Raw genomic sequence first — 21,780 nt, 5'->3', positions numbered from 1 at the left:
TGGGTTCTCTGAAAAAAAGAAATGTTTGGGTTTTTCCGGGTTTCTTGAAAAAATATACGGGTTACCTGAAAAGTGTATGAGTTCCCTATGAGTTCTCCGTGAGTTCCCCGAAAAAATGTATAGCTTCTTCGGATTTTCCATGATTTTTGTAAAAAAAATTACGAGTTCCCCGAGTTTCCTGAGAAATCTAAAGGTTCCCTGAACCTGAATACCGTGAGTTCCTCCGCTTCTCTGAAAATATATGGGTTCCCTGAGTTCCCCGTGGGTTCCCTGAAAAAATGAATGGGTTCCCCGCGTGTTTCCTATGGGTTCTCTGGCCAGATTAACTTGAATACCCTGAAATGAGTTACCCCTTGAGAGTTATTGAATTTTACAGGGGTTTGTCTTTGAGGATCAATAGATAGAGAATTTAATATCCTGATTAGTGAATATACAAAGTTCCTCCGCTTTCCAGAAAAATATATGGGTTCGCTGGGTTTCCTAAAAAAGAATGGGTTTCCGGTGTGTTTTCCCGTTTTCCATGGAGGCCCTAGCCAGATTGGCTTGAGTTCCCCGAAATGAATTAATCCTTGATAGTTATTGTATTTGACATGGGGTTGATATTTATAGGAAGAACCCGCGTGTAGTGCGAAATTATTTAGCTGGTAACGTAATTTCAGCCTTATATGGTCAAGCACAGTCATATTACTCAGAAAGAAGCTTGATACAAGGAGCCAAGAAGAGGCATCCCTATTAAAAAGTAACCTTCCTCAACAGTCCATGGATTAACTAATTCCTCCAGTACGAGAATAATTCGAAAACGAATGAATAAAGGTAAAGTTTTTGGACAAACAAGGGCTCACAATGGGTTAAACGGAAAAGTATTTGTAGTACAGATAGATCAATTTATTCATCAAAAACGGTTAAAAAGTACAATTTCGTTTTGATAAATGTAGTTTTCAGCGTCCACCGCCGTCTTAGCGTTTTGGTGACCAATCTCATATGAACATGGTGGAATTTTTCTAATACACTCAGTCCCAGGATTAAGCAAATTTTCAGGACCGAAAAAAACGCGCGAAATGGCATTACGCATCGAGAAAATTTGCATACCCGCAGGGGCTTTCGTTTGAATAAATCTGCCGTAGAACGAATTTGGCGCGGAGTAAAAGTAGTTAAAACAAAAAGATTCATCTGTTTAATAGAAATGCATTAACAAATAGTACTTTTTGGCCAGAGTTCTTCATTAAATGGTTAGAATATTTAAAAAAAAATTACGTTAATAAAAGAAATTAAAGTTTTATTCTGAAAAAGAAGCATACTGTTCTCAAATTTACCGCGTTACAACATAATATACATTTAGGTGTATTTCAAAATGGATTTCACAAATTGACTCCCAACGGTAGGCAAACTTGCATAATTGTATGTGCATAATTCCATTAAGTGCATAATGCCGGGACTTAGTGTACACAACTCGCAATAAGATAAAAAGGAAAAATAGAAGATGTAGCAAGTGTTCTCGGTTCGGGTCTCCGTTAGATCGTTAGAAATTTCCTGCCAAGAAAGATATTTGGGCTGATAATTCCATCGCTCGCGAAAAGGCATTATCCCTCTATGGAATGTTCTGCCGAATAATTTTTATTATATCGATCAAATAAGATAAATTTGGCAAAATTTCACATTGAAAGGAGTATTAGAAATTTTTGAATTTTCTGCAGTGAAAGCATAATGACCAGTGCATAATAATTTTTGTTTGTAAACATGTTTTCAAAATTTCCCATGAGAATGAGCGAGATGACTATATCTAGATCTCATTCACTCTCTTTGAAATGTTAAAAACATGTTTACTAAGCAAAAGTTATTGTGCGTTGGGCATAAGATTTCAGATTAATGTTCCTGATTTTACAAAAAAAAAATGTGTTCCACTATTTTCTCCATGAGGCTGTATTCCTATTTTTGGTGTTATTTGCTCATAATTTAGTTATTTGGATGCTGAACTCATACTAAATGAATCTCTTTTCTTTCTCCCTTTTATTTTGCTCCATTGTGATGGGGGATAATATAGGCTGAAGCTCGTGCTGAATTTGCTGAACGTTCTGTTCAGAAATTGCAGAAGGAAGTTGACAGACTTGAAGGTACGTACTACATCCCAGTGAATACTGTAATTAATTTATCCACAAAATTTGTTCCCCTCAAAGTCATATTAAAAGAGCCATTATTGAGAGAGAAAGAATTCTCTGGCAGAAGCTGCTCTTGCAAATATTTCTTGACGTTGTAATTTTAACAATAAGGTGCTAATTTTGAGTGAACTGTTAAGATTGTTCATTGAGGAATTTTTGTGCTAACTTTAAACACAGATTTTTTTTTTTAAATTTCAAGATGTTTTATTTTTGTATTTTTATTTATTTTTTTTTATTTTTCTTTTTTCCCCCCTAACATCACACTTCACAAAAAATCAAAAAAAAAATCCAATATCAAATTGTTCCAAAATACACATCACAGACGACCTTGTGAATGAACGTGGCAAAAATAAGTTACTTCAGGATGAGATGGAGACCACTTTGCATGATATTCAGAATATGTGAATATTTTAGGGAGTGAAAAGAAACAGAGCAAAAGCACTTGGATGATCAATACATTGCCTAATTATTATTATTTTTTTGTTTGTACGAGAAAGAGCGGATAAAGAATACACAATTTACGTGCGCCATCAATTAAGAATACATATTTAATTGAATACTATATAAATATGTTAATTTAAAAGAATGGAAAAAACACATTTTTGAGAAATAATTGTGAGTCGAAGAACATTAATAGTAGTGCAGACGTTATTTCTCTAATATTTTTTCTCAGAAAAAACAAAAATTATTTGCCTCTAAAATTGTTTATAGTATTATGAAATCTTTAAAATATTCCTCTATATTTTTTCCCGTGTTTACTTTTCAACATTCCTGAGAAAGTATTTTTCAGTGAGAATTATAGCATAAAAAAACCTATTTTTTTGGGAAATTTTATATCACTGTTTTTTTTTTTTTTTGTGAGGGAAGAAAGGGGAGGGTATCAAAATTAGTCCCTTTGATGATATGTTCAGTGAGAAAAATAAAAGACCTAAGTAAAAACTGCATTTTTATACTGTACCATCGTATCTTAGTGTAGTTATTGTGAAATGAGGAGAAATTGTTAACAATTTTTAGAGAGAGTCACATTCCACACGAAAAACAAAAAAAAGTTCTATTTTTCCTTAAAACAATTCAATTGAAGCCATTTTTAGACACTTTTTTTTCAAATTGTAAAATAATCTATAGCATTTTTAATAAGACACAATTTTAAAAATTCTTTTTAACTTGAAAAGAAATTTTACATTTGCTTTAGTTTTAGATAAAGAAGAAATAAAAAAAAAACAATTGGGGCAGATGGAATAATCGAAGAAAAAAAGCATAAATTTGTAATTTAGAAAGACACTAAAATAATCATTTAAAAAAAAATCCCCTAATTTAAGATTCAGAAAGATCATGAATATGCGCAATTGCCGAAGCACAAATCACGATGTTTTCGTTTTATTTTTGAATTATTTTTATTATTATATTTCTTACATTTTATAGTCATTTACATCCCAATATCCAATAGGACAAGAAATTCTACGAGACAAGACCTTTTTTAAAAAAATAAAAGAGATCATCTTAAAATATCAAACATTTTAAATTCAGTCAAAAAACAACTTTTTTTAACGAATTTACTGATAAAAAATTCCCTATTTTTGGCAAAGCCATTTTCATTAACAAAATTTAAATTTGACACACAAAAAAGAAACATTATTGATAAGAGATGATACACACTTCGAAAAACAAACAACATTGAATAAAACACAAAATCAAAAGTGAGTTTGCAATTAACCTTTTTTTTTTTAAATCAGCAAAGCTGAAACAGAATTGAGAGACATTTATCTGTTTCTATTCCCTGTTTTATTTTTTTCCTTTTTCTTTTTAAAATTAAATAAAAAAAAATAATAGAGTTTGATAGAAGAAGAGACAATGATAAAAGACATCATTGAGAATATAGTAAAAGGAAAAGAAAAAAAAGAATAATTATTTAAATGTTGGCATGAGACAAATTTTAATTAATAAAAAAAAAACAAGTGTTTGTATTAAAAAAAGAAGATGTTCAATTTTATATAATACTGAAGAAACATGTGTGTTTTTCAATATAATTATTTTATTTTGAAATAATGGAGTGTTTTATTTATTTTTTATGTCATTTGTCCTCCCTAATTCTGTGGCATGATTTTTCTTTTCGTTTTAAGTAGCGTAGATCTCATGAGCTTTCTATTTCTGCTTTTTTTTTCTTTTGCACATATTTGCGCTTTCATCATGCAAAAAAAAACAATGTATTCCGATTTATAAAAAAAAACAAAAAACAAATGCGAAAATGCACAATAAAACAGACGAAATGATCAATGAGCGGGAGAGATACATGGAGATTGGAGATGACTTGGACTTTGCCTTTGTGGAATTGATTCCGGGTGTCGAGGTGGTTTGGACAGAACGTCGTCCAAGGCCACCGACGCCACGTACGCCTACACCTCCGCCGCCACCACCACCAGCCCCGGAGCCGGAGCCAGCCCCCGAGACGAAGGCCGGCGAGCCAGGAGCCCCAGGTGCTGCAGGAGAGGGAGCAGCCGCAGGCGGGGAGGGAGCTGCCGCGGGAGAGGCTGGAGCCGCCGCAGAAGGTGGCGAACCCAAGCCAAAGGAACCCACACCACCACCAAGGACACCATCACCCTTCGAGTACCGCAAGCATCTGCCACCAGATGGCGCCGAAGTGCCCTTCGTGGCCAACTACGAGCCCCCACCACCTCCACCACCACCCGCCGAGGTGCCCCCACCACCCGCCGAGGGCGAAGCAGCCGCCCCGGCCGAAGGAGCACCGCCGGCAGAGGGAGCTCCACCAGCAGATGGCGCTGCCCCAGCCGAAGGTGCTCCACCAGCCGAAGGCGCCCCTGCCGCCGATGGCGCAGCACCACCGGCCGATGGAGCCGCTCCGCCAGCCGAAGGTGCCCCTGCAGAGGGCGCCCCCGCTGCCGACGCCGCCGCCCCGGCACCCGCTGACGCCCCACCGGCCGAAGCCCCACCAGCCGAAGCACCCCCAGCTGAAGCTGCCCCAGCACCTTAAGACATCCACCTCATCACTCACTGTAGCCTCACGATGCCGTCACAATGCTTTGTCGCTTGCACTTCATTCGCTTTGCCCATTTGCTTCACCATTTAGCCAAATCCGCCGGCGTGGATCACACTCCCGCCCCCACACAATCTTTTCAGTTGCACAGTTAACGGCCGATTGCATAGATTTTGGAGTTTTGCCAAAAAGTAGCTTTGATCGAGTGGTTTTATTGCAGTTTTGCTTAAGTTTTGCTTAAAGGTAACTATTGATGACGCAATCTCTATGGTATCATGAGATTTTCCCAATCAGAGAAACCTAAAATATTCCTGATGAAAATCTCCTAGGTACCAAAGGCACAATATCACCATCCCAACCATCCCAAATCCTCAATCCTCAAAAATTCTGATTTGGATTTGCTTTTTAGTTAGTTTTCTTTTTTGGTTAATTTTCTTCTATTTTTTTATTTACTCTCGCGCCACTCAATAGACGATCTCGTCGTTGAGAAGGAGAAGTACAAGGATATCGGAGACGATCTCGATACCGCCTTTGTGGAACTCATCCTCAAGGATTAGAAAGTGGTCATCGATGGATGTCGAAGAAAGCTGCTTTTCCACAAGGACTCCTCACAAATCACCTCTCTATTATTTCATTTATATTATTTTTACCTTTTGTGACCACCTCAATTGTAAAATTGATTTGTGTCCACAACATTCTCTCACAAAAGATGCTGTTTGTAAGACAAAAAATTCTATGTCTTGGAGCACAAGCACGTCATTAAGAGCAAAATTTATAAAAAAAGAGATGTCTATTTAATTTCATGAATTTTATCACAAAACTGCAAATCACAATAAAGTGAAGAAGTTAATGTTGTTGTTTTCTTTGGCTATCTTCTTCTAGAGGAAGTCAGTCAGGAGAGAGAGAAACGCAAGCGCATTGCTTCTGAATTGGATCTAACATTTGCAGACTTGGCCGGGTACTAATCAACCCCTCAGATAACACTGTAACCACTGCCACATGAAACTTCCCACTAAAACAACTCATCATTCCAGTTCAGGCGCTCTTTTTCACTTTTAATAATAAAAGAAAATAAGAACCAATTGCAATTTGCCGCCATGTGCTAATAGAAATAACAATCTTAGGTTCTAGATCGCTTTAACATTTTTTCCACTTAATTTTTTCTTTGTAACCTAAATGTGTGACGCATTAGCTAGAAAACGAAAGAGAGAGAGAGTGATTGATATTAATCTTTACTAATTTATATTAACTTGTTGCTTGAGAAAATTGTTCGGAAAAGAAAGATATCTACTAAAACTGGTGAAATGTACCGACAAATGAGAATTTTATAAAATGGAAAAAAATAAATATTTGAGAAATAAATTGATATTTTGCTGCTAAATTATGTTTTTTTTCTTTAAATTTCTTGTTGGTTAGGAAAAAAAATTTATATTGAAATTTTCTTGGTTAAAAGTGACTTTTGAATTGTTCCTGAGAAAAGGTAAGGATGATTTTATCTTAGACGTATTTAATTAGTTGTTTAGTATAGATGTTAATAAAATTGATTGAGTAAAATTTAAATAATTATTGATTTTTAGGTATATTACGATTATTAATCTTCGTCCACTTTTAATTAATACTCCCTGCGTCTCGAAATAAGTCGTATGTTTTGGGAAAAATTAGGGACTAAGGAATGGTTTCCGAGAATGTTTTTGTTATTTGCAAATATCTTTTGTATAAACTATTCTCCATGTTCAGGGATAATATAGGGATCCTATAACGAGGGTAAGTTGAAGAATCGATATGTTGAAGTTGTCTATTTTTCGCGTTTTTTTTTTCAAAGAGCTCCGGTAGATAGTTAATTACTAAAATATGGACTGTGATTAATATTGCAGGCTAGAATTTGTTCTAAATTTTTAGTTTGCACAAGTAGAACTCAACAGTTATTACCAATATGACATTTTTTGTATCTCAAATTTTGCAGAATGAGCAATAAAAAGAACATCCTTTTTTATGTGTTCAAATATCTGGGTGCTAAATGGTTAGAGTTAGGGACTTGGGACCTTCGGCTGACCACCCCATAAGTTAACCCTGGGACCATTAATATGTCCCTCATTTTCCCCCCACCCCTCCCCTTCCTTTTCAAAACCATGTTTTTTGGGATTCGTCGAAAATATGTCGTGCAATTTTTTCAGAGAAAGGGGAGGGGTGGGGGGAAAAGTAGGGACATATTAATGTTCCCAGGGTCAACTTATGGGGGTTCCCATAAGGTTCCAAGTCTCTATCTCTCACCATTTTGCACCTAATTTAGATTAAAAATAAAACGCAAAAAATAAGAAATTTTTAAGCGTTCCTCAACTTACCATCAAGACTCGACCCCAATTGTAGTTCTAAACATTAACGATAGTTCTTTCCGAGAGATAATTATTGATACACAAAACATTTACCAACATACTTTTTCCCTTAATCCCATTTTTTCCCAAACGAATGACTTATTTCGGAACACACGTTACCCTACTGGTTTTCTGCTGCTCAGAAACGATAAAGGCTCCGTAAAAACTTCAAATTGTTATAAGGTAAAATGCGCTCGAGTAGACCGGTTCCTCAATTCGACCGGTAGAGTTATTTATTCAATTTATTTATATTTGCACTAATATTTGGCGTATGATCTAACATTAATAGGTCAATTATTCCATAAGTAAATACGAATCAGTGACAGTTTTATAGAAATTCACCATTAAAACATTCAAATATTGACCACCGGTCAAGTCGAGGAACCGGTCGACTCGAGGGCACTTTACCTTAATGATTGAAGGGGATGGAATAGTTCATATTTCGCGATTTTCCTTATCCTTTTCAGGGATATGGAACTTAATTGTCTGACACCCTGATGTTATTAAAGTAGTATCTGAGCCCCAGATCAACTAACACTTGTGGTTAACGGCATTAAAATGAAATTTTCCGAGTATATTTCAATTGTTAAAATTTCGTAATTTTATTGTAATTATCTATTAGAATAATATAATAATTGCAATATTAGTCTATTCATGACAGATAATATCTGGAATTAGGCGAAATCTTAAATGCTTCATATTTGAAACTACCTCAGTATCTTAATGATATGGACAGTTCGTTTGTTCAAGATGAACATGCACGTTCATACAAATAATTTTCAAATAAGGATTTTTTAATCTTTGAGGGATATTAATGGGTTTTAATTCATATCGAACTACTTTTGAAAAGTTAAATCACCAAGATATTCATCATAAGTCCTCACATCCTAAAAAGGATACGAATAATTCAACACAAAAGTTGGACAGTTTTGGCTTCACCAAGACTTTACAAGGGTTTTCGTTACCCCTATTTTTTAAGTCAATGACTTATCCTTAAAGGATATAAGGACTACTACACTATTTTTAGATACTCTTACTACTAGGAATGTCTTGTCATTTCAATTAGAGACGAATAGTTTAACTAATATACGAATTTTAGTTTTGGTTAAATCGAGTCATTTCACGAAGTATACAAAACAAGCCTCACTTTAACGGCAAATATTGAAGAAACTAGGATGCTAAACGATCCTAAACTTTTACCATCCTATTTTCTATATCCTTAACTCTATCTGATATCAATTTGCTACCATTCTAACAAGTAGTTTCTATGATATTAGAGATTGAAAATTGTCAAATTCTTAATGAAAGTAGGTCATTATGCTTAGTGCTAATGACACCCGTTCATTCACTTCTTGATCAGCATTTTTTCGTCAGCAAAATAAAGAATGTGCAATTTTGCAATGACGCATTATGGGTTCACGGAGTTCACCTTAGTAATTAAGTGGGGTAAAAATGATTTTGTATAAATAGGGTTAATTTTTGTTAAATAAATCAGATTGCGATAGAGATTCCTGAGTTTCAGTTCTAGCAGCACGAGAGTGCTTGTTCCAGAGAAATCGCATCTCCCTTTTGGCCCAAGACCAGCGGCATCCTATTGCCTAAGGATTACCAGCGGCCAATTGGCTCCCTACTGCCAGGAAACAGCGGCTTCTCTTCAAGAAGCCTTAAGTCCTAGGGCACGCTTTGAGAATATTTCTGGAGGAATTTTTCCCTAGAGGCATTCATTTGCCGGACTGCAAGGTTGGAAATTTATTTCTAACCTTGGTTAAACTCTCTCGAGGCACCCCCGGGGGTAGCCTACACAAGGGGGCATTACTACCTTAAGCCCGGTGGCTCGAAAGAGCCGTTACTAGAGGCCGTGAAAACAGCCGAGAGTCAGTCCAAACAGTGGAAGAATTCCCCAGGAAGTTCTCACCAGAGCAAGGGAATAATCTGACGGGGTTCGGATTATTCTCTTCCTCTAGCTTCGGCTTTTCAGCTGTTTGGAGCCGAAACATCGTTTTTCAAAGGTGTTGAATATTAATTCAATTTTGAAAAATTCAATGAAAGAATTTTAAAGATTATAAAGGAAGTGAAATTTGTATCGATTCGACATAGAAGGTCGGATCGTCACCTTAATAAAGTGAGTTTTGAAAATTATTCGCTGTTTTTTTTTACTAATTTACCTTTAGCAAAAGAAGTTTCATTATTTAAAACAACACAGCTTAAAGAAGATAATTTTATTTATAATAAAAAGTGACGAATAATTTTTAAAAAACATTTAATTTTGGATTGACTATCCCATCCAATCTTCAGTGTCGTAAGCAATAAGAAGAAATTTGAGATATTAAGATGATGAATGAAAATAAATGATTAAAATCCTTGCATCGCCTTGCGGAAACGCCAAGTCCCTATTCCCTACCCCCCTTCCATTTTATCCCTGAAACGGAAATCGGTCTGGATGAGTGGTTTCCCCTGGCACGGGATTCGACAATAGGATGATTGAAAAATCGAAAGATTTGTGTATATTTTCTTTCTTCGACTTCAGGTAATAAAAAATTATATAAGTATAGCGCATACATAAGCATTGGTTATTTCGTAAAATTTTTTGTATATTAAATGAGACTTTCATCAATAGATCTCCAATAAACAGATTTTATTTGAAGTTTTAAATTAAAAATAGCAAAAGAGGCGTGCTACAATTCAAATTTATTCGATATTAATTTATTAAATGAGAATTTGGTGCAAGTTTTCATCAAAATGTTTTTTTTGTAAAAGCATCCCGTAAATTTCCGTTCATTTCTCTTGGGGCGAAACGACGTGAAAATTGCCATAAAACTAATTTTGTGTTCCACCCACGCGTCCTTCATTGCGATCACTGAGTGATCCTCATGGTGAAAGATCACACAAATGGTTGGCACACAGTGAAATTCTTGTAGCAATCCATGCTAGGCTATTTTGCAATATTGTTTGTGTTCCGTAACTTGAGATCATGCAGTGGAGACGCCTAGTAACGGCATGGAGGCGCCTGGTGCAAATGGAGACGCCTGGTTTTTTTTTCTAATTTTCTGCAAAAATTGCCACAGATTTTCATTTTTCTCACGAAGAAAGTGCCATAGGAAAGGGGAAAGATGGGAAAGAGTAGGATCTATAAATAAATTTGTTATAGAGAATGGTTTGAAAAATCTCCACCCAGAAATATATATTGAATTTCAAGGAAATTCACGATTGTCATTGAGAGAGAAATGGGACGAAAAGCGGACCAAGTTTACTGCTGAATGATCGTTCTCGTGTGCCTAATGGTGCCCGAGGGAACGTGAGGAAAAGCAAGAGTGGAGAGCCGAAGCGTGGATTCCTTGGGGCATGTGTCTACGGCCTAATTTTCTCACTAAACAAGGTGAATACTGTTTGCGTCGGCGTACAAATGATCATTGAAGTCAGAGGGGAAGTCGATCACGCGTGCGTGCGCAATTTGGGGGCGATTCTGTTCCCCACTGGGAGGAGAGGGAATTTAATGGGGAATCTGGTGGAGGACTCCAAGTCACGAAGGTTCACCGATGTGCGTGTTTTATAGGCACGAAAGTGGGAGTGAGGGGCACCGCGAGAATCGGGCCATCAGTGCTTTCGCGTATTTGCCAACGCGAGGAGTGATTCAGGGCGCTCAGGTTAGTTAGTTGGATTTGCCACATCCCAAAACTCCTGCCCACCAAATCTCTGCTCAAGTTGGTGATCTTTTTTTCTCGCATTGGAATTTTCCACTGAGCTTTTTTTTTCTGGCTAATAATTCTCCGGATAGTTTTTTTTTGTAAATCTCTTGTGATTGTGGAGTGAAATTGTGTGAAAGATAGAAAGGAAATCTTTAAGTGATCTTCAATGCTGAAAGGGAGGATTTTTCTGTGTGTGTGAATTTCGGGTGGAATTTCTCAAGAGAGCTGCCAACTTTTCAACACCAAAATAGTTCTCCACGGAATATTTCTCAAACTCATATTCTATTAATTGCACCCAAGATATTTTTCCTCACCAAAAATATACGATGGTATTTTTGTGATCCATCCCACAAATCAGAAGTGGGATTCATCTGCTGGAGGATCACTCAATGGGATTATGGGGGAAAAAGTAGGGCAATAAATTTATCATGGCAGAAGACGTGATGATATCCGTGAATCATTGCATCTCAAGTAGCTTTTTTGCCATCCAATATCTCCCAACTCCCTGTCGTGAAGGAATTTCTTTTTGGCGGAGATCGCCTTATTATAAAATATGTATGAAGATTTAAAAATAAATTCCGTGTGTTGTGCAAATCCAACACTACTACTTTTGGCTCTTGTAACTTTAGCAATTTGTGAGATGCGCACGCTCTTGCTTTTTTGCTGGTCTATTTTCGTACCAACACTCGATGATCCCTCTCATGAGAGACATTCCTCCTTGCCTCACTTTTGCTGGCGATGTACACCACAAACACTCACGCACCCTTGTTACATTTACGAAAAATTTTGCCTAATGACGTCCTCAGTGGGTGGCGTTCAGGGTACTTATCCTACAATTGGATGGCATACGCGCAATTGATCTGCCAATATGAGCAAATGCATCACGTTTTAGGGTGACTAGGAGATAGAACAAATGACGTTGGGAAAACTCACCATCAATTTATATCTCACGTGAAAATTCCAACTTCTTGGCATTTTCCAATAGAGTCACACAGAAAAACTATTAATAACAAATTGCACCCATATTTGTATAAAAAAACAAGTCAGTAACGATGACTTGGCTGCTGTATTCATGATTCTTATGATAGGCAAGAGCATAAACTATACAGCTTACGTTGAGAAAATATTTTTATTCTTGTGATAATTCGTTTATCAAGGAACCTATTTTACTTGCTAACTTACTTTACGATCTAAAAATAATATTTTTGATAAATTTACCAAAAGTAGTTAACTTCTGGCAAATAAAGCTAATTTTCATAAAGAGTTTCAAAAGGATTTTATTAAAACGTGAGCTAATTTAAGGAAATTTTATAATTTTTTTTGAACAAATTTATTTGCCAAGACAACCAAGTGATTTAACTTGGCCCCAGGAGCCTGCGTAATTAGAATAGATTATTTAATTCAATTCTATTCAAGTTATTACTTGTAAAATAATTCTTGTTTGGGGCTGGCGTTATCTTACCAGCAAGCAGTCTCATCTAGCAAAAATCAGTATACCAAGGTCCAAATTCACGAGCATAACAAGATAAGTTTTTTAACGGTTACTGATTAATATATTTTATAAAGATAATTTTGCCTCATGGCTTAAAATAAGGGAAAGTGTCTGAGATTAATACAAAATCGAGTATTGTACGAGACAATATTGGTTTTGGTTATGGTTAAATTTTCGGTTAACCAGGCAATTTACAAAAGAACGAGACGGTAACCAGTTGTAACTGGTTACGTTCTAGAATATGACCTTAGAATCATGAATAGTATATACCATAATATGTGTTACACTTTGTAATAATTACAAAAATCAATTTAAAAATCAATATTTTGTAGCACTAATTTTTGTAAAAAAAAAAATAATGGACAGTTAGGAGCCTATTTTAACATTTTAAATGATGAAATGCTTTCAAAATAATAGGTTTCGCACACACTTTAGCTTGAAAGACTTTATATTTTTCCAATATTCCCCTAATGAATCTGACCTAGTGGCAACGTATTTTAATAGCTAGTCTTAACGTTCACATTTTCTGAAAAATTAAGTCAGATTCATTAAAAAATATGGAACAGATATGAAACGTTTGAAGCCAGAGTTTGTACCAAGTCTGAAAGCATTTCCCTAACATGGGCTTCTGACATAAGGCGTAGCCATAAGGCTTAATTTTGCTTTAGAAATGGACTTCTAGGGGAATTAATCTATTTGAATAAGAAGAACAAATAAAATTGGTTGCTATTTACAATTTTGAGACTTTCGAAAACTAGGTTAAACCTCTAGTCTGAAGATGGTCTAAGAATCTTGCTTTAAATTCTGAAAAAGTTTCCTGATGAACATTTTTGCGTTTCTATACAGCTAAAAACAATACCATTTAACAGATTCTGAGTAGTTGAACAAGCAAAGTTAAATTATATTTTATTCTAAAAAATAGATTCTAAACTCTTCTCTCAAATGACGTAAAAAATGACGTATTTTATGTAGCTAAATCGCAAGTCTTAGAAGTTTGCCACGAGGATGTATCTTTTCTAGACCATTCTGTATACTAGACTAGTAGCCTCATTTAACTAAAAATAAGACTGGCGTAATGTGAATTAATGACGTTATCGATATTAAATATACGACAAATTTTGCTAAGTCAGATCCCAAATATTATTGATAGCGGACGGTGATAACTAAGTTGAATAGCCCCCTAACTTTGTATATTCTGAAGTCGTATATTAGGTCTCATATATAACAGAAAGTTATGATAATTTTAGAAATAAGATCAGTGAAATATTAATAATGACTTGAGTATATGAAATATTTCATTGAAGAACATTAAAGACAATATAAGTTTAAAAATATTCTTGTTACAACATTTTGTTTGTATTTCATGAACTTTAAAGCTTTTCACCCTAATTTTGTCCAACTCTGAATTATTCTATTTCCTTTAAATCTTGTATAATTAGTACATTCTAAAGCCAAAGCATAATTTTGGTAAAATTTTCAAATTAATATTATATAAATAATTTTGCGAGTAATACTTTTTATGGAAGGATTTGGGCTTTACAAGATCGACATTTTTGAACCAATGAATAATTTTATAAAGAATGAATGAGTTATAAGTTCAGCATTCTATGAATTTACATTACTATGAGAAAATATCATTATATGCTAGTTGAGCAGTCCTTGGACTTAATATTAGAAAATTTGGTAACCTGTAGATGAGTTTGCAAATTCATTAGACTTGCTAAGTAGTGTCAGTGCTTCACCATTTTTAAATAATTCAATTGTTGCGTACTTATACCGAAAAGAACTAAAAAAAAGTCTTCTATTGAGAAATAGTAAAAACTATTTTTCAATTGTAGCATGAAGTTTAAAAATTTAAAATTTAATAATCTTGTTCATATTCAGGAAAAAAATATTTAATCAATGAAATGATATATATAAATTTTAATTAGATATGTTCATAAAATTTTAGTAAACAAAAATTTGTAGTTCAGAAAATATAGGGCCTAATAAAAATACCTATTCGTTTGATATTTTAAATGAACTAAATAAAAATAGAATATTATAGCGTGAAACAGATCAAGGTTTCAAGGTCATCGACAACAATTCTTAACTTAAAAATTACTTATTCAGATATAATAAACAATTTAAATAATTATTATTCATTTCATAAAAATATCTAAAAAAATTAAAATGAAGATTTTCTTCTCGAAAGATTGACTCCAATTTTGTGTGACTTTCATCCTGATTTCAATAGCTGCTAAATCTACCATAGAATCACCGCCAAAAATACGTGAGGAAGAAAATATTTCCCGAGTGGGTGGCTCTCTCTTCCTCACACCATTTTAGCACATACGTTCCCCCTTGTCTGGGCATGAATGAAAATTTAATTGTAGTATTGAATGGAGGAAATTGGAATAATACGGGCTCCTGATGGATTGACGTTATTCAATAGGATAAATTTCCTGCTGTTAATTGCACAATTTTGCTTATAGTCTTGAGGCCAAGATTGGATGTCCAATTTTGATGAGGAAAATATGGGTTGAGAGAAGAAATGCTGAATGAAATGGGAGAGTGAGTTGTTTGTGTGGGGAGACATCTAAAAATATCCCATAGGAAAATCTCACATCAACACTGTTTATCCATCTATACATCTTGAGCTCCCAATCTCCTCCTTTTTTGCACATTCCACCATCGTTTTGAGGGATTTTTTTTAAAAGCCGCAAAATTTTCTTTTGCAGTTGATACTTTTGTCTAGTCAGTAAAAGGGAAGCCACAGAAACCGCCACCATGGACGCGATCAAGAAGAAAATGCAAGCGATGAAGCTTGAGAAGGACAATGCGATGGACAAGGCCGATACCTGCGAAGGACAGGCTAAGGATGCCAATCTCCGTGCCGACAAAGTCAATGAGGAGGTGCGTGATCTGCAGAAGAAGCTTGTCCAAGTGGAAAACGATCTGTCCACATCAAAGAACCACCTCGAATCTGCCAATCAGGAGCTCGAGGAGAAGGAGAAGACACTCACTGCCACAGAATCCGAAGTGGCTGCTCTCAATCGCAAAGTCCAGCAAATTGAGGAAGATCTCGAGAAGTCTGAGGAGCGTTCCGGCAGTGCCACCCAGAAATTGCTTGAGGCCACTCAATCAGCTGACGAAAACAATCGGTAAAATTGATCTATTGCTGAATGATCATCTCCGTTATTTATCATGAAATATTGTTTGCAGTATGTGCAAGGTGTTGGAAAACCGATCCCAGCAGGATGAGGAGCGTATGGATCAGCTCACCAACCAACTCAAAGAGGCCCGTCTCCTCGCTGAGGATGCCGACGGAAAGTCCGATGAGGTGTCCCGCAAGTTGGCCTTCGTTGAAGATGAACTTGAAGTGGCTGAGGATCGCGTCAAGTCCGGAGAATCCAAGATCATGGAGTTGGAGGAGGAGTTGAAGGTAAGAACGGAATTTTCAAACAGTTTCAAGGGTTTCCATGGCTCTAATTTATCTAAAAAATCATCATCTAGCGTAAATTTAGTCATACCAATTAGATAGACTTGAAATTTTAAACAAAAAATTCATCGTCCAATAGAAAATATCAAATTTTAATATGACCGGGATATTTCCTACATGCCGTTATTATTTGAGTATAATGTGCTGGACACACCTGTGACTTAAGCCGAGAGACGGCTTGACGTAATTATAATCAAAATAATGATTAGCCTATATTCCCATCAATTTCTCACTAAGCGGTCGCTTGGTTTAAGCCGTAATGCTCTAAACAGACTTGCGGCTTAAACCGAGAAACGGCTTAGTGAGAAACTGATGCAAATGTAGTCTAAAATCATTATTTTGATTATAACACATTAAGCCGTTTATCGGCTTAAGCCGTAAGACTCTCTCCAGCAAATAAGTCTGTCTAGGGCAGTAGTACAAAATTCGTATAACCTTTGCAGGACGAGAGGGTCAAAAATTTGTGGTCAAAAAATCACTTTTCTGACTTCTTATGGCGTCTACACACTAGTAGAAATTTCTTTAAAAAATGCCTTTTTAAAGAAAATTTCCCTTATCCTTGTAGGCAGAAACGTCAGAATTTTTTAAAAAAGTCAATTTTTCACGAAAATTGCTTCTAGTGTGTAGACAGCATTAGAGCAAATAATAACTTTAGAAGGCCGCAAAACAATTTTTTTGGGATACCGCCGTGCCAATCGTTCTTAAAGGGTAAAACCGGATCATAAACTCAAAACCAGAACAAATAGAGCAACATTTTCGTTTTAAATTTAATAACTAATGCATGCAGATTTACTACCGATTGAAGAAATTAGTTTAATTTTTTGTTTAAGAATCTCAAGACTGTAAATGTATGCCATTTTAGAACAAGGGATCAATCTTCAATCTTTAGGACCTGTGCAAAGGAATACACACGAGAAGTCTTTCAGATTAGTTGTGAATAAAAAAAACGAATCTATTATGGGATCGCGCGAAGATACTATCAAACCGGAGGCAGCCAAAATCCTGAAAGCCTAAATCCCGAAAGGGCCAAAATCCCAATTGGGTCAAGATCCCGAAAGCCCAAAACCCGAATTGTTAAAAGATTTTGGCTTTTGGGATTTTAGCCCATTCGGGATTTTGGCTTTCGGTATTTTGGCGGCCGAGATTTTAGCTTTTGGGATTTTGGCTTGCGGGATTTTGACCGGGTCCCCTATCAAACATATGTCTTAACGGTCATTGCATTTAAATTCATTACATTAAATTATTAGAAAACCCATTTATTTATGTAGTGTAACTATTTAAGAAATAAATTTGTCATTGAAAACTCAAATCAGGAAAGAGAATGAAGAAAAATATTATCAAAATCAACGTTATCTCAAACTCTTGTCGAATTCTCGAAAGCTCTACAATTTTATAGTAAAATGCACATCAATTTGAATTTAAGAATAAATTGAAGAGTAGTAGAAAATGGTAGTGGGTTATGTAAGCTTACGAAGATCCAAGAAAATCCCTCAGGCTTGAATTCTCGCATTTGCTTTGAAAGTACAAACAATGTTATGTAATACAAAGTTCTCAGAGTCCTTTTGATGATGTACAATTTGTGTTAATTGACTTCTCGATGTTAACTCGCATTGAACTTAAGTCGTATATGTGTTTATTAGGTCGTTGGCAACTCCCTGAAATCTCTCGAGGTGTCTGAGGAGAAGGCCAACCAGAGAGTTGAGGAGTTCAAGCGTGAGATGAAGACCCTCACCGTGAAACTAAAGGAAGCCGAAAACCGTGCCGAACAGGCTGAGAAGCAGGTGAAGAGGCTCCAGAAGGAGGTGGACAGACTAGAAGGTGAGTGTCCAGATGGATATTGCTTTCTGGAGAAATATCCTGGACTATGGTGTGCGATGGGATGGGACATAATGAAAAAAATGATAATAATGCTAAAACATAAAAAAATTACTATGTTTCTGCTTTTGCTACGCTTCTTACAGACAATCTCTTCCATGAAAAAGAAAAATACAAAGCGATCTGCGACGATTTGGACTCAACTTTTGCCGAACTTACAGGATATTAGAGATCACTCTGTCCAATTTATTCATTCATGCCAAAATCTTTTTATCGAGACATTTCCACACTTTATCCCTCCTCAAAAGCTCATTATCAACACCAAACAACCTACACCCAAAACCCTCAAATTTACCAATTTGTGCCCTTTCTGTACAAATGATTTTCTCCCAACTGAGGACACTTGCAGAGCAAAATCTTTGTTGTTATTTGACCTCCTTCTTGCAGCAAATTACACTTGATTATGCAACCCAAAGTAACTCAACTATATTGACCACTTTGATGAGTCCCTTCCTTGTTGACATCGAGCCAAACAGCTGCCATTTAGTTTTCTTACACTGCACATTTTTTTTATCAGCAACCAATTAAGTGACATGAAATTTAGCCTTTTTCTCTCTGATCTCCCAAAACACACTGTCGCTCAACTATGATAACAATTAAAATTTTTACACCACGTCGCTAACCCGCATTCTTCTGAATAATTTACACCCTTTGTCATATCCCCAGAAGGGCCATTAAACCTCCTGCCCTCAACATTAACCCTGTATTTTCTCTCTCTCTATCTCTCTCTCGTTTTGTAACAACTGATAAAAGTAATAACATAATTAAGAGCTGCGTACAAAAAAAACTGTGTAAATTATTTCAACGCAAATTATACTAATCCGGAAAAAGGAGACGGCTATCTATGTAAAAAGGTATTTTTGCTAAATGCTTTTAATTAACCCTCTTGTTCCATTCTTTATTTTCCACCCTCTATCTGAAGCCTCTATCAATTAAGCACCCCTTAGTGAGATTAGTGGTTTAGCGAAAAAAAATATCAATAAGCGATTTAGGATACCCCATGTGTTTGTAATGATCCCAATCTGGTGCCTTATTTTAGGATTATTAATGGTATTTTTTCTGATAAGAAAAATCTCTGAAAAATGACCAGTTGAAACAAGGGACAAATATTTGTTGGCCATGGTGTACACAACTATTTAATTTTATAAATTTTCAATTTCAGATCATTCTGAATCTTAGAAAACTTATACAGGTGTTTTTTTACAAAAAAAAAATATGAACTAGAATCCTGTGCACATTGAGAACAATTTTTATGAAAAATTGCAATTTTGACGGAATTTTGACATTTTCCCCTGCAGTGTACCACAGACGATTTTCTACAAAGAAGCAATTTTTTGACGAAAATTGCTTGCAATGCGTAGAGGCATTAAAATGAAAAGTGAAAATAAAAGTTGAGTAGGATACCTGCACCAAATTTCAAACAGCTTGCAATTTCGGCCACTTCTTTTGTTCCTCAAATTTCCATGATTGTTGATGTTTTTCATACTTCAGAGATTATACAATGTAAAAACAACAAAAAAATGTCACTTCTCCGAACGAGATGATGCGACAAAGGCTTTGGAAGAATTCAGGAAGGGCAAAAGGAACTATGAGAATCATGGTGGCATAAATATAACCCAAAGCTATGACTATATTTTTATTAATTTTAAAATGTATTAAGAATGATTTTAGAGAAAACAAAGACGATAAACAATCCACAAGGTTCCAAGAAACACTCCTTAAAAAAAGTAGCAAAAAAATCAACTTGTATAAAAAATATTATATTTTAAACTTAAGACTTTGGCCCTTTCATGCAACTATGCCGAAATTTGGTACACTTACCCTGTTTTTTTTTAAAGTTCTAGAGTGCTTGTTTTATAATGCAAGTACGCCAGGTTCGAATTCTCGAAAATGCATGACTATAAATTTTTGTTCCGTGAAGGCTTAGTTCCTTATTCGAGACATTGATTGCATCACATTAATGATTTTGAAATTACAGAAAAGCAACAAAAAACGCAACAGTAAAGTATACTTTTTATCACGTATTCTATTTCTGTAATTTTCTAGAAATAGTTACTATTAAAAATTTGTGAAATAGTAAATTTCTTTTGACGATACAAATGAGTGAAAGGTTTCACTGAAATTTTATATACTCGTAGAAATATAACTCATATTCTTGCTGATGATATTTTATTATATTTCACAGTTACGGTACTAAAACAGAGATCGTTTTGAAATTTTAACTTTATAATTCCTCAAAATCGATTAAGCCTTAATGGCTCCGGAACACTTTTTGATGAGATTATCATAATTTTCAAGTATTAAAAAAATTATATTTTTCAATTGTATATTTTTAAGAATATCAGTTAAAACACCAGTTCATATGCCAAATTTTGTACGTCATAATGCTATCCTCGGATAAACTACCTATTTTACATCCAATAAGCATGATATATGTACACCTACCCTACCAAATGTTTGTCCTTTGTGCCAAATTCCATGCATCAATCCCTTCAATACATATTTTGAACAATTTTCTATTGATTTCTTCAATTTTTTCAGACGAATTGGGCATCAACAAGGACAGATACAAGAGTCTTGCCGACGAAATGGACTCCACCTTTGCGGAATTGGCTGGATATTAAATGTAATATTAAATGTTATATTTAATAAAACCGTCAATTTATTCTCAGACACGCTAAAAAACATCGAGGTGGATGAAAGTACACCATGTCTTTCGTTCATCCTCATGAGAGAAGAACAGAAAGATCCGAAATGTAAATGTTGAAGTAAAAAAATTATTTGCTTTTCGTCATTATTAAAATAAAAAAAATCTTTTGCATAATACCAATCAATCACATGATGTTAATGAAAGATCACATGTAACATGAGAAGGCAAATTCAAGTGAAATACTATATTTGTAACGAAATAAAAAAAAGCCTAATATATAAAAAACACAAAATATATATTGTAAATGGAAAGAGAGCCTCTTTAAAAAAATATAATGAAAACTTTTCTGTCTTTTTAATAAATAATTATATTGTAACTGAAAAGATGGCGAAAATGAACGGAGTATTTGTGTGAGATGCGAACTTTTTCTATGGAATAACTTTTTTTCTTTTTTTTGTTGTTGTTGTGCTTGGAAGTTTTCAAGAGCTTTCTCTTCCCTTTTTATTTGGCATATTTTATGTATATTTCATTAAAGCTTCGTTGCACGTGATTTGGTTTTTGAAGCAACATATTTTCCACATCTCACACCCCCTAAATATTTACTTGTCAATCGACTTTTCCCGGAGTATTTATGTCTTCTGCCAGCGAGAACTTTTCAATGAAATATGAAAAGGATGATGATGGAAAGGCCGGAAAAACCTTCTGCGGCAAAATGTTATTTTCTCTGTATTTCCCTACTTTCCCCTTCAACTCTCCCTAAACACACCGTCTTTGCAGAAAACATCCCGAAACCCACACAATTTCATGCAACAACAATTGTTTCACGGTTGTATTGAGGAGATCGCCATGGAGGGAATGCGTGGGCATGATAAATGTTCATTAATTTTATATCGAGTGCCATTGATAAAGGTATCTGCCTGTGGCAACACAGATGCTACATTTAAATTGCTTAGCCATCAGTTCTATAGCCACAATATTGGTTGCAGTGGACAAAAGTTTGATGGAAAACTTTATCGGAAGCCTTTTAATTAGTCTCACACGAAGATGGGATTTTCACCTATAATTTTTCCAACTTG

The 21,780-nt window shown here is 35.2% G+C and overlaps 2 protein-coding genes across 30 annotated transcripts in view; both read left to right on the top strand.

Annotated features, from left to right (window-relative positions):
* The window catches only part of LOC129799652 (tropomyosin-2), a 39,196-nt gene extending 32,667 nt beyond the window's left edge, over window positions 1-6,529 (top strand). For 10 of the 24 annotated variants that reach the window (XM_055843737.1, XM_055843740.1, XM_055843738.1 and 7 more), the window contains 2 exons: window positions 2,042-2,111; window positions 4,418-5,391. In XM_055843737.1, coding sequence (XP_055699712.1) covers window positions 2,042-2,111; window positions 4,418-5,145 — 798 coding nt within the window. In that variant the 3' untranslated portion in view covers window positions 5,146-5,391. Of the gene's footprint in view, window positions 1-2,041; window positions 2,112-2,478; window positions 4,203-4,417; window positions 5,392-5,619; window positions 5,999-6,030 lie in introns of those variants that run through there. The other 14 variants (XM_055843748.1, XM_055843735.1, XM_055843734.1 and 11 more) reach the window with 4 other exon arrangements.
* A 4,488-nt stretch (window positions 6,530-11,017) lies between these two features.
* Window positions 11,018-21,045, top strand: LOC129799820 (tropomyosin-1). Of its 6 annotated transcripts, none has more exons than XM_055844050.1 (5): window positions 11,018-11,164; window positions 15,419-15,841; window positions 15,903-16,122; window positions 17,820-17,997; window positions 20,596-21,045. In XM_055844050.1, exons 2-5 carry the CDS (start codon window positions 15,468-15,470, stop codon window positions 20,676-20,678), a joined length of 855 nt encoding a protein of 284 aa, XP_055700025.1. In that variant the 5' UTR covers window positions 11,018-11,164; window positions 15,419-15,467; the 3' UTR covers window positions 20,679-21,045. The 6 variants fall into 6 exon arrangements, with proteins under 6 accessions (XP_055700025.1, XP_055700027.1, XP_055700023.1 ...); XM_055844052.1 differs by lacking the exon at window positions 20,596-21,045 and adding an exon at window positions 18,141-18,753 and having other exon boundaries at window positions 11,075-11,164; XM_055844051.1 differs by having other exon boundaries at window positions 11,122-11,221.
* The last annotated feature ends 735 nt before the right edge of the window (window positions 21,046-21,780 follow it).

The sequence above is a fragment of the Phlebotomus papatasi genome, chromosome 1 (genome assembly GCF_024763615.1).
Source record: "Phlebotomus papatasi isolate M1 chromosome 1, Ppap_2.1, whole genome shotgun sequence".
Classification (NCBI taxonomy): domain Eukaryota; kingdom Metazoa; phylum Arthropoda; class Insecta; order Diptera; family Psychodidae; genus Phlebotomus; species Phlebotomus papatasi.
Note: the sequence above shows the minus strand (reverse complement) of the source record. Positions and strands in the feature narration are given on the sequence as shown.

What these genes read in the sequence shown, in the direction of transcription:
- LOC129799820 (XM_055844048.1), top strand. Translation starts at nt 15,468, where the DNA reads ATGGACGCGATCAAGAAGAAAATGCAAGCGATGAAGCTTGAGAAGGAC. An exon ending in TCAGCTGACGAAAACAATCG is followed by an intron (nt 15,842 to 15,902) that starts GTAAAATTGATC and finishes TATTGTTTGCAG; the next exon opens with TATGTGCAAGGTGTTGGAAA. An exon ending in AGTTGGAGGAGGAGTTGAAG is followed by an intron (nt 16,123 to 17,819) that starts GTAAGAACGGAA and finishes TGTGTTTATTAG; the next exon opens with GTCGTTGGCAACTCCCTGAA.